Genomic DNA, 14,653 nt, shown 5'->3' with positions numbered 1-14,653 from the left:
CAATGATGATAAACTAAACAATCTTTTCCCGGGTGTTCTTATTGCAACATATCAATGGCACTTCTTAGTGGCCTAAAACTATTTAACTGAAGTAGTTACTCAGTCAAACGATGTCGAAAATGATAAAAACTACATAACGCAGCCTTTATAGCACGAAATTCCTCTGTGGTGTTGCACGTTCACAGAGCCGGCGAGCGGATTTACATGTTATGCAAAATTTATTCATTTTTCTTCAGAGTAACAACAACATTCCAGCATGAATTTTATTCGTTCAATGATCATTACTTTCAGCGAATTTTCGCTTGAACCGCGCGGTCTCCAGTTTCAAGTAATTGTCCGGAAATTCTTTTCGATCAGGGAAATTAGGTAATATCAGGGAAAACTGAAAAATATTCAGGGGAATTTTATTAAACCGAGACGCGATTTTTTTAAGCGGCTCTTAAGTGCAAAAACTGATTCTTTCAGCACAAAAGGTTGATTCGGGTTAATCCGATTGAATACTTTATTCACTGTGATTTCAGATTCGCGTTGATCTACGTTGTACTTTTTTGTGCCGAATGCTGAAAAATATCAGGAAAATTGATTGTAAATTTCAGGGAAAATCAGGGAATTTTATTTTGAAAACTTTTCCGCCACACTGTAGAAAAATAATAACACAAGTAGGGTTCAACCTTATATTTTCATTTATTATTTTAATGTAGAAGATTGTTTAAAGCGCTTGAAAAACAGCTTAGCGATCGAAAAAGCTCTGACAAATAAAATTGAAGAAAAAATCAACGCACACACCTACATCTACTACTTTTTTCTGTTAAAATATAAAACAATCCCAACCATGCGGTCGTGTCTCGGATGCAACGTTTCTACTAGTTTTCATCATTCCGAAATTAATCTTAAGAGTTAAGTTTCAATCTCAATCCATATAATTTTAAATTGTTGCATTCACAATTATGTTGCCTTAAACTTACTCCAAAAATTCAGAACCAGAAACTGTATTATCTGTTTTTCATTTTCTTTTCAGCAATTTGACATCGGATGACCTGGAGCTGACAGCAATTTTTTCAGCAAACTCGGTAAGTTTCGATTTAGTTCAACATCCATAATTCACTCAGACACAACCTATGAGGGTATTCAGAAAAAATCTAAAAGTGGTTTAGAATTACTGATTATGTTCCGTACAAGATGGCGGCCATTTTTGCAAAGATTTTCGGAACAGCTTTCAAGTTTTAGAGCAAGTTTAGATTGCTTTTTTTGTTCAACGTAGAACTACGCTTCTCAGGAAGTTAGGCTACATAGGGGTATAAAATAAAAGTCTAACAACGGAAAAGGGGACGAAATTTGTCTGTTTTTCAACGCTTGGTTTTCAACGAATTTCTTTCGTTCTTGCTTATTCACGCATTCGCACAAATGCAGAAAATTGTAATTTGATTATTTGAACTATTGTACTATAAGGTCAAGCCTTGTTGAAATGCCGATTTTGCCTTTGATCAGTTTTCTATTGGATGGCCAGTAGGACGGCCCTAACTAAACAGCAGTGGGTAAATACCAACAATGGCAGCGGATGCCAGTAGCGGTAGTGGTGGTAGCAGCGTCAGCGTTAGGAGCTGCCGCACTACTTTTCTAGCAAAAAGCTGCCTTTGTGCGGTAATGGCAGCATCAGCGGTTATTGTATTGGCCAGCACATCCTCCAGAGAAAAGCTCTGCCGTACCTTGGCAACACACAAACGTTTTTGGGATGCTGTCAATCAAAATCTGTTGGCCGTCAAATTATTAGTGCCAAAAAACAGCTTTCCACTGTATTATCAGAAGAGTGCCTCATTCTCACTGTCAGGAAAAGCACAGGGATGTGATCAACATCATTTCCGAAAATAAATTGAACAACAAATAATCCTTGCGAGGACAAAATAAATATCTTATTTGAATAGTTTTTATTTTCTCGTTCGTTCATTGCACTTCATTTATAATGTCGGAACGCTCAGACAAAGACGGTTGTAAATTCGACATCATATGCATTAGACTGGGACACGGTTATATGGGAAAAAAGCGATGTTGTTATTTTTTCGCTCCCATGCACTTTTTGTGTTCCTTATGGGTCCTATAACGACTGTGTAACTTTTTAGATCGATCGGTGAAATGTCCGATTTGCGCCCGATTTTTAAAGCTTCCATACGATTTTATATGAGAAAAACCACTTTTTCAAAACTTTTTCTATAAAGATGTCCAGTTGGCTCCTAAAAATATATCAATACATGATATTTATAGGAAATTTTCCTGGGAAAAACTCTTCTGAAGACCGCAAGGCGCAACCTTGCTTGTGAAAAAAGATATTCTCCCCAGACTGATTGAATATCTGACGAATGGCTCACCATTGAATTTTACTAGCAATACTGTTGCAGCATGCTGCTGTTGCAAATTCAACCATGTGATGAGAAATGATATCGCTTAAATTTATCTTGGAGGCTTCCGTGAAGATACTCTGAGCAAAAATGACACTTTGAAAATTAATTCCACGCGAAATTATTTCTCATACTTAAGCAAGTTTGCAATAGCAGCATGCTGTAGCAGTGTTGCTGGAAAATTTCAATGGTGAGCCGTCCGTCAGACATTCAATCAGTTCGGGGTGAATAGCTGTTTCTACAAGCATCGTAGCGCCTTACGGTCTTCAGAAGAGTTTTCCCAGGAAAATTTCCTACAAATATCATGTATCGATATATTTTGAGGAGCCAACTGGGAATTTCTAGAGAATAAGTTTTGAAAAAGTGGATTTTCCCATATAAAATCGTATGGAAACTTTAAAAATCGGGCGCAAATCGGGTGTTTCACCGATCGATCTGAAAAGTTACACAGTTGTTATGGGACCCATAAGGAACACGAAAAGTGCATGGGAGCCAACATTTATTTTTTGTCCCACCCTAATATGCATGTCTCAGCACGGACTGAATTTTTTTTTTCTCAAGCAATATGCAACACCCGCGTGATAAAATGGTGGGTAACTGAGTGCGGCATCTTCTGTTATCCGCTTCCATACGACACATACGACACGCATAATCAAACCATAAAATTGTCATGCCTTAATTATGCACACAGTGTACTATTGAAAATAGTCAAACCTTTTTGAAACGCATATTTCTGTTGATCTGACTCGTCGCTTAATGCTTTCCCCCACGCGTTCGACAAAATATTATACCTAGTTAACCGGGGCTATAAAGATCCTGCTTCGACTCAAACTAATCAGTTTACTAGTAGATGGCTACTAGTACGGTCCTAACTGAGTACACCCAACGCAAACGGGGAACATTTTATTACTTTGGGGCAATTTTTTATTACTTATTGTGTCTTATGACTGCGCATTATACACAAATAGTAATAACCGAAAAGTAACAAAAATTATGACGGCCACACGCTTGTATGTGTTTCTGCAGGGGAACATACAGCCAAGCACCGCAATGCATGTGTAAGCAAAACTTCACTCGCTGCATTTGTATTAATGCAACGATCAGATTAATTTTTGTCCTCTTCATCCACACATAATGAGAATCTCACCCGTCAACCTCAAATGTCTAATTAGAAACACTTTCGTTTCGTCCCGCAGTGTTTATTTGAAATGAAAATATGTTATACTGTCTGAACAGAGTTGCCGAAGTTGCGAATATTGTTCTGGATGCGCACGAATTTTGTATTTTCAAACAGGTGTAAATGAGTTTCCATGAACCAATGAGTATGTGTTTTGGATAGCTTGCAAGAAAGCGAATGTTTTTGTTTTTCTCTAACGCAGTTTACAGATCGTGATGTCAATTGAAGACGCATTCCAAGTCTTTGAAATCATCAACGTTTGCATACTCTATGACGGGGAAAATGCTGCTTGGCAGCTCTTGTCATATTCTTTCTCTACTCCGTATGCATACAACGAGCGAACTAATACACGCTCACCGGATGAATTGGAGATTGAAGGAACTTGTAACATGTGCAACATATGCGACGGTGTGTGATTTTTTTTTCTTGAGATGGAAAGGGAGCAGTTTTCGACAGAAAAAATCGTGCATGTGGTTGAATTATTAGATAGTCGTACTCCCGTAACACGTGCTAAATATATGACAGTATGTGTTGTTACTTGACTGGGAAAGAATTTTATTGCCTTTTAAGTAATAGGTTTGTTACCTTAAAGGCAATTTCGCGCTATTGCTTCTTAAGTAATAAGGAAAAGTTTTGCGTGTAGCAGCAGTAGCGGTAGCGTATACCAGCAGCGGTAGGTGCAGCGGCACTCCTTCCTATAGTAAAAAATAACAGAAGGGTTGTGTGCAAAGCCACGATCGCAAACTTAATGTAGAACTACATAGACCTGTTCGTTACAACACTTGCATTGTTGCATTCGGGAGAAATTGCGAATGATAGCAGCCTTCTCCTCTTACCAAAAAAATCCTTCTAAGCAGAAGATGTTAATCCATGGTGAAGTAAACATCATATAAAATACTGTTACAAGTGTATGAGTGATAAATGAATAGAACAGACACGGTTATTTGTTTTTTCGAATATTTTTTTATGATTGTTACAGGGGAGTTAATCTAATGCTAATTATTTTCCAGGAAAATTTGAGATTTTGTGACCAAATGCTACGATTGGGGAGACGAAAGAGGCTTGTGAAAATCATGAAAAACCTAACCAAAAGGCTTTTAACTTTATAGGCGATTCCGCTCAATTTCGAAATTGACTAGTGTTTTGTCTTTAGAATTTGTTTTAATATTTTTTTATCTACTCATTCGATCAGAATAATTTAATATATGGAATATAGTAGGAAACCTAGTACCAAGAACCAGGACACAGAATAAAACTACTATAAAACTTAATTGTACAAACAGCCTACACTCACGAACAGAAATTACTCAATTATAACCTAACTAATAATTGCCACCATCTGTGCCGTATGTAGTTTTTCAATTACAAATCAGTAACAGTAACTAATTAGCAATCCCGTTGGTAACACTTGATGTATCCACGTTCGAAACTTTTCATTTCGCCTATGGTCCGGCCAGTGACATAGCAGCTGATTGTTGATTGGAACTATCTGTGCTAGCTAGGGGTGAGCGCCCATCACGTCTGGCACCGTTAAGCTCAATCGGATTAAAAGTGACTATGCAAACAACAAGTCTATAGAGACGCCTCATCGACGTTCGATATGCGAACAGGTGAATTACCGAGTCAACAGAGCCGCTGACACAGTTTTGCAACCGGTGGAAATCCCTTCAGCGAATTAACTCTCAAAGGTCCAACTCTGGATTACTATATGCGTTAAAAATTCAACCAATCACTTAGTTTCATACTACGATATGTTGAAAGGGTTTTTGTTCACCATTCCTTGTTACAACTGTTTTTATTTTTTTATTTCATTTTATTGTGCATTTAAGAGATAGGTGTCGTTCACGGACCAGCAGAAACATCGCTAGAATGTTATTGATTTTTTATCATCACAATTTTCTACACCTTTTCTGGTTATTCGAAGAGTAGGTTGCACCATCAATGACACCTTTTTGTTATTCTACCTGCTAACCGTAATTGGCTGACTGTTGCATTCGAACCGGCCAGTTAAACCAATGAACTTTCATGTTTGTGATGTATTTTCCATTCACCTACACTTCTTGGAAGTTGCATGGATTATCTGTTTATAATAAAGCACCTAATTCTGATAACGTCGCTACTTTAAGTACCTACCTGTCTTGTTATTCTTATTTCCTTAGTAACCGAAAAGACACGGTCGGACGATCATGGCCGTGGGAAAAAACTCAGTGAATGCTTCTGTCCCTGGTCGAGTAAACCGATTCGCTTTAAAATTCAATTACGTTAGTTCCGCATCCCTTGTGAATATCATATACTTTTACGATTACCAAAATTGGGAAACTTTTTGCTTTACCTGCCAGAACAGCGGGGGCAATAAACTGTTTCTGAATCGTGAGTCGAACGTACGAGATACCGGAAGGATATTATACTGAAAACATCGGACTTTCGGATTTGTTCATGACTATTTAACACTTCTAAGGGACAGCGATGAGCAAGTGAAAATCATTGGTTTCGGTTGATGCTATGTAAAACATTACTTAGAAAATTTCCTTCATCAATCTAAAAAGCGTTGCGCTGCCGTTTTCGGTAATGTTACTGTCGAGAAGTGTCTCAGCGATATGCATGCAAGCGAGTGCAGTTCAGAAAACATCTGCATCCGGCTTCCTAACGATACCCAAATCTCGTATAAGATACATACACGCAGAGTGGTAGCTGGCTAGAGGTGTCCTTCGATGCCAGAAATAGCAATGTCCTTAACATAGTTTCGCATTGGACTAAAATTGTCTCTATACTTGCTTCGAAAGAAGAAAAACAACTCACTTGTGATTGAGTGGTACTCTAGAAGATCAATGACTCTACTATCAGTCTTTTGTTTAAAGCCACACTAAGCCGCCGAATCTCTTGCCAGGACCCAGGATCCCATGTGCACTCGCGCTCGTTTTTTCTTGCTTTGCATTTTCTCAAGCTATTTTCTTGCGGCCAGGGTGGTATGCAACTTTCTTGCATTGTTGAGTTTTTTTTAACTGGTTGACGAACTGTTCCATTATCCATCTCAGCCCATATATTCTTCTTATACAATATAAAAACACAATTGAAACAGGAAAACGCATATTTTCTAACTAAACCAATCTACTAATCCATAGAATGGATTCTTCTTAGTTCACTTCAGGTTTCTCATAAAGCAGAATCCTCAAAAACTCACTTAAGAGCTCGGGCATCTACACTCGAAAACTCATTTATTTCAATCACCTACCTCAGAAAACAAAATCCGCGCATTGCTCTGTACGGCTACAACGGGACTCGTTCAGCAGCCAATCTAAATTTTTTTGTCATTAGTGGACCACTTTTTTATTTTAATCACTAAACAAAACCACTCACAACACTAAGAATACTTTAGTCTCTAAAATGATCACCCCAAATTTCCAAAAACAGTATGATGACTATGAGGGCGTTGTGAGATGAATAATTAAGTAGTATTTTAAGTTTTGACATGGATACGGAAGCGTTGTGAGAAATGGTTTGTTTTTCAAAATTCAGGATGTATCTAGCTAAGTTTACTAAATATACAATGCTGGGCGATTCCATGAGAGCACGTAAGCGTACTTTGTTTATTTGTTCAACGATGTCGCGGAATTTAATCCGTGCATTGCTCGTGAATATCGGCTCAATGAGATGAATAATGGAACAAATACCCTATGTCGATTCATATCTCAGGTCAATTATTAAATTTGTATTTCTCAAACATAAATTGGTTTTTGTATGTCTTTTTTGCATTCAAAAATTTAACAATATGTCTCCCAATCAAGTTTTTCTTTTTTTTTCAGTGGTACATAAAATTACCATTCACAATCTCTGTTGAATGTTCTTTACCTCATATTTGTTCATACTGACTCATCACTGCGACCATAGACATTTAATCTATTGTGATATTTATACTGACTTCCAACGAGCAAATAACTCTAAAAACACTTTACACACATTCATTTAATTTATAATTTTATAATAACTTCAACTTCACTTTGAATATAGTTATCACAATATTTGTAGAAATTTCTCATTCTTTAACGTGACCTTTTCCTGTTTGTTATAACGGATGACAACTAAAATTTCGGATTTTTTACTGCTGTCGAAAAAGGGACATGTACTTAAAGAAAAACCGATATATTTTTATTAATTTTCATTATCAACGAAAAAAATAAACATTTGAGAAAGGTCTGTAATCGGCTTTCCGACAAAACTTTTCCATGATGCCGAAACAAAAGCTTTATACGACCTTCACACAATACATCTCTTGATTCTACCAATCAACTGTTTGCAGTTCGTTGATCGCCAGCCAATAAACTTAAAATATAGAAAGAATCGAATAGACGACACTTAGGCAGATTCAATGGGTTGCGTATAGAGGTTGAACGCTTGTTCAAACATTCGTTCTGATACATCACTTGATTGATTAAGTTTAAACCGTGATGACCACTTGACAAGAAGAAATTCTTTGTCCATCACTTTGGCCGGTCTTTCGTTACCTCCCTGGCGAATTGTTGTTAAGGTTTAAGGTTTACAGGAAATACAGTCAAACCGGCGATTCCAAGCTCAATTTCATTTTGGTCTATTTTATTTTGGCAAGGATCATTTTTTATTTTGGCTTTTTCTGGCCTTAAGAAATTCTTTTCGACGATCCTGAGCTCAATTTAGGATTATTTCCTACTTTGGGCTTTTCTAGTCTTTAGAAGCACTTTTCGGCGATTCTGAGCTCAATTTGGGATCATTTTCTGATTGGACCTTAGAAGCACTTTTTGGCGATTCTGGACTTAGTTTGGAGTCATTCCCTATTTTGGCCTTTTCTGGCACCTAGAAGCTATTTCCGACGATACTAAGCTCAATTTGGGATAATTTTCAGATTTGGCCTTTTCTGGGCTATAGGCTATAGAGGCTTTTCAGCGATTCTGAGCTCATTTCATCATTTTTCAGGTCCTTAGAAGTACTTTTCAGCGATTCTGAGCTCAAGTTGAGATTTTTTTCTATTTTGGCCTTTCTAGCCCTCAAAAGCTTTTTTCGACGATTCTGAGCTCAATTTGGAATCATTTTCTATTTTGGCTTTTTCTGGCCTTTACAAGCAGGTTTCGGCGATTCTGAGCTCAATTTGGAATCATTTTCTTTTTTGGCTTTTTCCGGCCTTTACAAGCAAGTTTCGAAGATTCTAAGCTCAATTTGGGATAATTTTCTATTTTGGCCTTTTCTGGCCTTTGGAATCGTTTCTCGGCGATTCTGAACTCAAATTAGGATCATTTTCTATCTTGGCTTTTTCTGGTCTTTAGAAACAACTTTCGTCGATTCTGAGCTCAACTTAGGATCATTTTCTATTCCTTTTCTGACCCTTAGAAGCTCTTTTCGACGACTCTAAACTCAATTTGGAATCAATTATATTTTTTAGCTTTTCTGGCCTTTAGAAGCACTTTTTGACAATTCTGAGCTCAATTTGGAATCATTTACTATTTTGACTTTTTTCGGCCTTTTCTATTTTGACCTTTTCGGGCCCTTCAAAGTTCGTTTCGACGATTCTGAGTTCAATTTGGGATCATTTTCTATCTTGGCTTTTTCTGGTCCTTAAAAGCAGCTTTCGTCGACTTTGAGCTCAATTTGGGATCATTTTCTAATCTGGTCTTTTCTAGCTCTTAGAAGCTCTTTTCGACGAATCTGAGCTCAATTTTGAATCATTTTCTGATATGGCTTTTTTGGCCTTTAGAAGCACTTTTCGGCGACTCTAAACTCAATTTGGAATCAAGTTATTATTTAAGCTTTTCTGGCCTTCAGAAGCACTTTTCGACGATTTTGAGCTCAGTTTGGAATCATTCTTTATTTTGACCTTTTCTGCCGTTGAGAAGCTCTTTTTGACAATTCTGAGCTCAATTTGAAATCATTTTCTATTTTGGCTTTTTCTGGCCTTTACAAGCGAGTTTCGGCGATTCTGAGCTCAATTTGGAATCATTTTCTATTTTGGCCTTTGGAATCGTTTTTCGGCGATTCTGAGCTCAATTTGGGATCATTTTTAAGGTCCCTAGAAGCACTTTTCAGGGATTTTGAATTATATTTAATATTATTTTCTATGTTGACCTTTTCGGGCCCTTAAAGTTCGTTTCGACGATTCTGAGTTCAATTTGGGATCATTTTCTATCTTGGCTTTTCTGGTCTTTAGAAGCAACTTTCATCGATTTTGAGCTCAATTTGGGATCATTTTCTTTTCCTTTCCTGGCCCTTAGAAGCTCTTTTCGACGATTCTGAACTCAATCTGGGATCATTTCTAATTAGGCCTTTTCTGGCCTTTAGAAGCACTTTTCGACGAATCTGAGCTCAATTTTGAATCATTTCCTGATATGGCTTTCCCTGGCCCTTAGAAGCACTTTTCGGCGACTCTAAACTCAATTTGGAATCAATTTCTATTTTAGCTTTTCTGGCCTTTAGAAGCACTTTTCGACGATTCTGAGCTCAGTTTGGAATCATTCTCTATTTTGACCTTTTCTGCTCTTTAGAAGCTCTTTTTGACAATCCTGAGCTCAATTTGGAATCTTTTTCTATTTTGACCTTTTCTGCCATTTAGAAGCTCTTTTTGACAATTCTGAGCTCAATTTGGTATCATTTTCTATTTTGACCTTTAGAAGCACTTTTCGGCGATTTTGAGCTCAATTTGGGATCATGGTTTACTTTAAACTGACACAGACTGGCAAGAATTAGTAAAATCCTCTATTTGACACAACGGTGGTGTTAAATTTCAAATTTCAATATTTTATTAATTTCATAATATCTTCAGTGTGGTGCATACCATTTTTCCGAAGGATTACTCTCAGCAGCATAATCCAAACCACCAGCCCTCACTCACTCCTCTTCCTGATATACGTTTCGTTACCGGGACGACCAGCTCAGTTCTCTCCTCACATTCCATCTCTCTCTCTCACTCTCTCTTACACAAAAACGTTGTTGTTATGCTAAGGCCAAAGTGTAAGGAACGCTCGAAAGCAGCCAGAGCAAGTACCTGAAAGCAGGGAGCAGCTGTCTGTATCGTTATGCTAGTCAGTGGCTTTCAGTAACCGAGCCGCGTTCAAAGGATCTAGACCGGGATGCATGTATTGAACACAACCAAATGCGAAGTGTCAAAGACCCAAGGGGTTTTTTCCAGACCGTAAATTGTACATATCACTTTAAACTAGTGTCTTCTTGTGTATAGTGCAACGAGTGGTTTCAGCTAAGTGTTATCCTAGTTGTGTTCAACACGTCTGACTTTTTGTAGCATAATAAAATGTGCTAGTAATATGTAGTACTACAGTGCAAGTGTAAGGGCATATCTGTTCAAGCAATTAAAATTGTCGGTCCTGGAATGTTGTAAGCACAGCAAGAGAGAGAAATTCTCAAGCATTTTTTGTGGTGATTTTACTAAGATTTTGTGCAGAGCAACGGAAGATAGAGTGACAGCACACCGTGACGTCCACACAAAAAAGAGGATTATTTGTCGAATCGTGCGGAACGGATCCTGCAAAGAGCAAACGAAGGTATAGCTTCGTTTAGTAGAAATTGAAAGATTAATGCGTTGAATGAACGAACCTTTACTTGAGAGCTGGTACAGACGAAGGTCCTTATATATAATTCAGCAGTAGCGGGCAGATTTCTAATGTACAAACGCGGGGCCGTATCAGTTATTTTCGGTTACAGCCTAGGAGCCAACAGGAGAGCTTCTTGCCGGCGCCATCCTCGTTCTCGAAACACACCAAAACAGCACGCACAATTTCGAAAAACTTTTCTCTCCATGGATGACTCGCACTTCATCCATCACTCTAATGAGCCATCGCGAGACAGCAAAATGTTTTGGGCACCTTTCCTCCTGCGTCATCGTCTGTTTCAGCTTGAACAAAAATTCAAACAACTGAAACCGTATCCTGACAGCTGGCGGTGGTTGTGGCAGGAACCAAGCAGCGGATACTGATGACGCCCACGTTTTGCGCCAGGTGCGTTCGCCATAGGAGGAAGAAGAAAAGCTTCAATCTCGACAGAATTAAAGACACAGAATCTACGCAGTCTGGTTGTATTTTTCGTTTACTGCTGGAAGGAAATTGCTCCGAAAAATCCGATCCCATCGTATTCGGACTAATAATCTGTGCGAACCGGATGCTACAGATGCCCGTATGCCACGAATGACTGTGTGAAGTGGGTGGAAAGAAGTTGTTCATATAAGGATTACATGATGGTAGAACCCCTGCGCTAGTTAATTATGCAGTTATTGCAAAGATGAAACACTTCAGTGTGTTAGCTGTGAAAGTGAAAACTAGCTTTCCACTAAAAAATAATAAATCTGAGCTCTCCGTTTTACTTCAAGCAAAACTAGCTCAAGCACACTATATTTTCTCCAATTATGCCATCCCGCAAGGCACTAATGAAGATTCCAGCCGGTATTCAATATAATCAATGTGTACCACCGAGCATTCTCAATTAAACCAGCCTTCGAGACTGTACGTAATGAACAGTTCTGTACATGGCATCCAAAAGGTGAAAAGAAAAAATAAACTCAAGAGCATTCCACTCTAGTTGACCCAGTTATATGGTCACTAATGAATGCGATATTTTCTACTTTCGGCGTCGATGCGAGAAATGATTTATGAAGGGGCTTTACTCGAGTATACCGAAATTTCAAACACGTGTCGCTACTGCTTCCGTGTTTCTCTATTCCGTATCAACAACATTCATTACCAGGGTTCGATAACATCCCAACGATTGCTTCCTAATCAACGTTGGAGCACACAATTCCCTTTGGAACCGTGCTATTGCATTCAATGGGACAATGTTTGAGTTTATATCATAAACGACAGACGCTTGGAGCTCGCGGAACCACTTTACGCTTAATGATATATGAATATTTTAAATTTTTATATTCTGTTGGATCGAAATTACCATCAAACATCCACTGCGTGCAGCTCCATCTGTTGGGCTCGTGGTAGATAAACAAATCAGGCCTTGTCGCTGCCACGCGCATTATGACCACAGCACAAAGGCATTGTTCGATTCGATAAGGTGTGTATACACTAACTATCGGAATCGAAGATAGAAGGGTTTTTTTTCCTATCATGGTGGGATTTCACGTGAACTAGGGTGAAATAATTTTTTTTTCGCGGAGGGGAATCGTTTTTGGCCTTACATCGCTACAAACTTAATTTCTAGTGGAAGGGCAACTCACCCTCTAAAATTTTTAGCAATTATTAAAATGGGATCAAAACATAGAAATCTTTTTTACAAATTTGAAGTTTAAAATTATATACGGCTTTTAAGTAACAATTAAAGTTTATTATAACTTTCTTTTCGAAATTTTTATGCTCAAACACTGTAGGATCTACTAAACTCTGGGCAAAAAGTAAAATTCGAAAAACTGGTTGAATTTTTATACTCTGAACAAAATTCTGCTGGGTGAATTTGCGTCAAATCCCTCTATGACAGGCTTCGGGTGGATCAACAGATCGGATGATTTCGAGATAATCGGTAGGTCTGTCTTATCGGTCAATGAGGCGCTTTGCATCATGGTAAACAACCCATAATGCTCTTTATCATCAGTGTATTTTAAGACTTTAGTACATATTTAGTACCGTGTCAAGTGATTGCCTTGAAAAAGTTGTATTTTGATTGAACCGAAAAAAAACAAGCAACACAAACAAAACGATTTTGATCATACAGCCCTTGAAAAAATAAGCAAACTTAGCATGCATCCAATCGCTGCACTACAGAACATAATACAATCGAGCTTCTTTGCTTGTTGCTCGTTGTAATCTTGACGGTTCTATTTTTGGCCACCGATGTATCGGAATCAACAAACAATGGCCACCGACAAATCGAACGACAGTTGTTATCATTTCAACTGCGGATTATTGAGAATACTAGTCGCTGTCTTGTTCTTATCGTACCGATCTAAACCGGTACCAGACAGAGATTAAATCATACCCATGTGAACGAAATGATAATGACCTAGAAAATTTTCACTTTTTTGTTACTTGGTCCGAAGCTTTCATTAATTTGAATCATGAAACAATAAATTAGCAAACAAGGAATGTATTCTACTAAATCATACTTTTCGCCTTCTGAACATAAAAATGTGGCTCGGATGAGTCAATTATATACGGAATAATTTAATTTGATTATTTAATTTGAATAAAAATACTAACAAAATTTGGTTCTTTATAACTGGCGCGGCTTCACAGTCAATAGGGCGGTATGAGGCCGGAGGAGCACTTGTTAGCCTAACTTCGTGATTGTGCGATGAAAGTTACTTTTTTGTTTTTGTTGCATCCGCTATTAAATTGCTGTGAAACTTTACGCGCTTTACGGCAGATGTTGATGGTTTGATAAAACGTGATAAAAAGTAAATAAAGAAACTCGACAAAGTTTATCAATTTAGAACAACTTTTAAGCCATAGGAAAACAAATCGAAATTCCGATTTGCGTCGGAAAGCGGAAGAACACTTAGTTTGTGATATTTGTGGTTTAGCAGAACGTAGTCGTAAGTTGCTCCAGGGGAGAAAGTTTCTTTCAAAGCAGAGCAAAGCCTTGGTGCTACATTCCGCAATCGGAACTCGTCCTTCTGTTTATAATACCCAGACTTCGCGGCCAACTGTTAAGTGTACACGACAGAGCTGGAATTCAAACATACGACGACTGGCTTGACCAGCATCGTACCTCGATACCAGTTGGAAGTAAATTCTTTATACAGGAGTAAATAAAACCAGAAGAAGTTGTGTATTTGACACGACTAAAAAAGATGACGTGCTGTATCAAGAAGTTGTCGCCATGTCGCTCGCTACTGAACTATGTTTCGCCAGTTTCTCAGGTGTCTCATAACCCACGAGTCTCCTTTGATCTGGTCGTGCCATCGTGCACCCTGTGTCCGTCTATTTTCGGTGCCGGTAGGGTTGCTGAAAAGGAGCAATTTCACAGAGTTGTCGTCCGGCATCCTCACGGCGTGGCCGGCCCACCGCAGCCTATTGATTTTCACTAAGTGTGCGATTCCGTAAAGGACTACCGGTCTTATCAGGGCTTTGTACAGCCCCTGGTGTCGATTATCTTAATCCTCTGCGCG

The 14,653-nt window shown here is 38.3% G+C and overlaps 1 protein-coding gene across 3 annotated transcripts in view; it reads left to right on the top strand.

The window, feature by feature from the left end:
• The window catches only part of LOC129724532 (uncharacterized), a 545,414-nt gene that overhangs the window by 486,284 nt on the left and 44,477 nt on the right, over positions 1-14,653 (top strand). For all 3 annotated transcript variants that reach the window (XM_055679507.1, XM_055679508.1, XM_055679506.1), the window contains one exon: positions 1,019-1,070. In XM_055679507.1, the coding sequence (XP_055535482.1) occupies positions 1,019-1,070 (52 nt within the window). The remainder of the gene's footprint in view (positions 1-1,018; positions 1,071-14,653) is intronic.

The sequence above is a fragment of the Wyeomyia smithii genome, chromosome 2, assembly GCF_029784165.1.
Source record: "Wyeomyia smithii strain HCP4-BCI-WySm-NY-G18 chromosome 2, ASM2978416v1, whole genome shotgun sequence".
In the NCBI taxonomy this organism is placed as follows: domain Eukaryota; kingdom Metazoa; phylum Arthropoda; class Insecta; order Diptera; family Culicidae; genus Wyeomyia; species Wyeomyia smithii.
The sequence above is the reverse complement of the archived record's forward strand: the minus strand, read 5'-3'. Positions and strand labels throughout refer to the sequence as shown.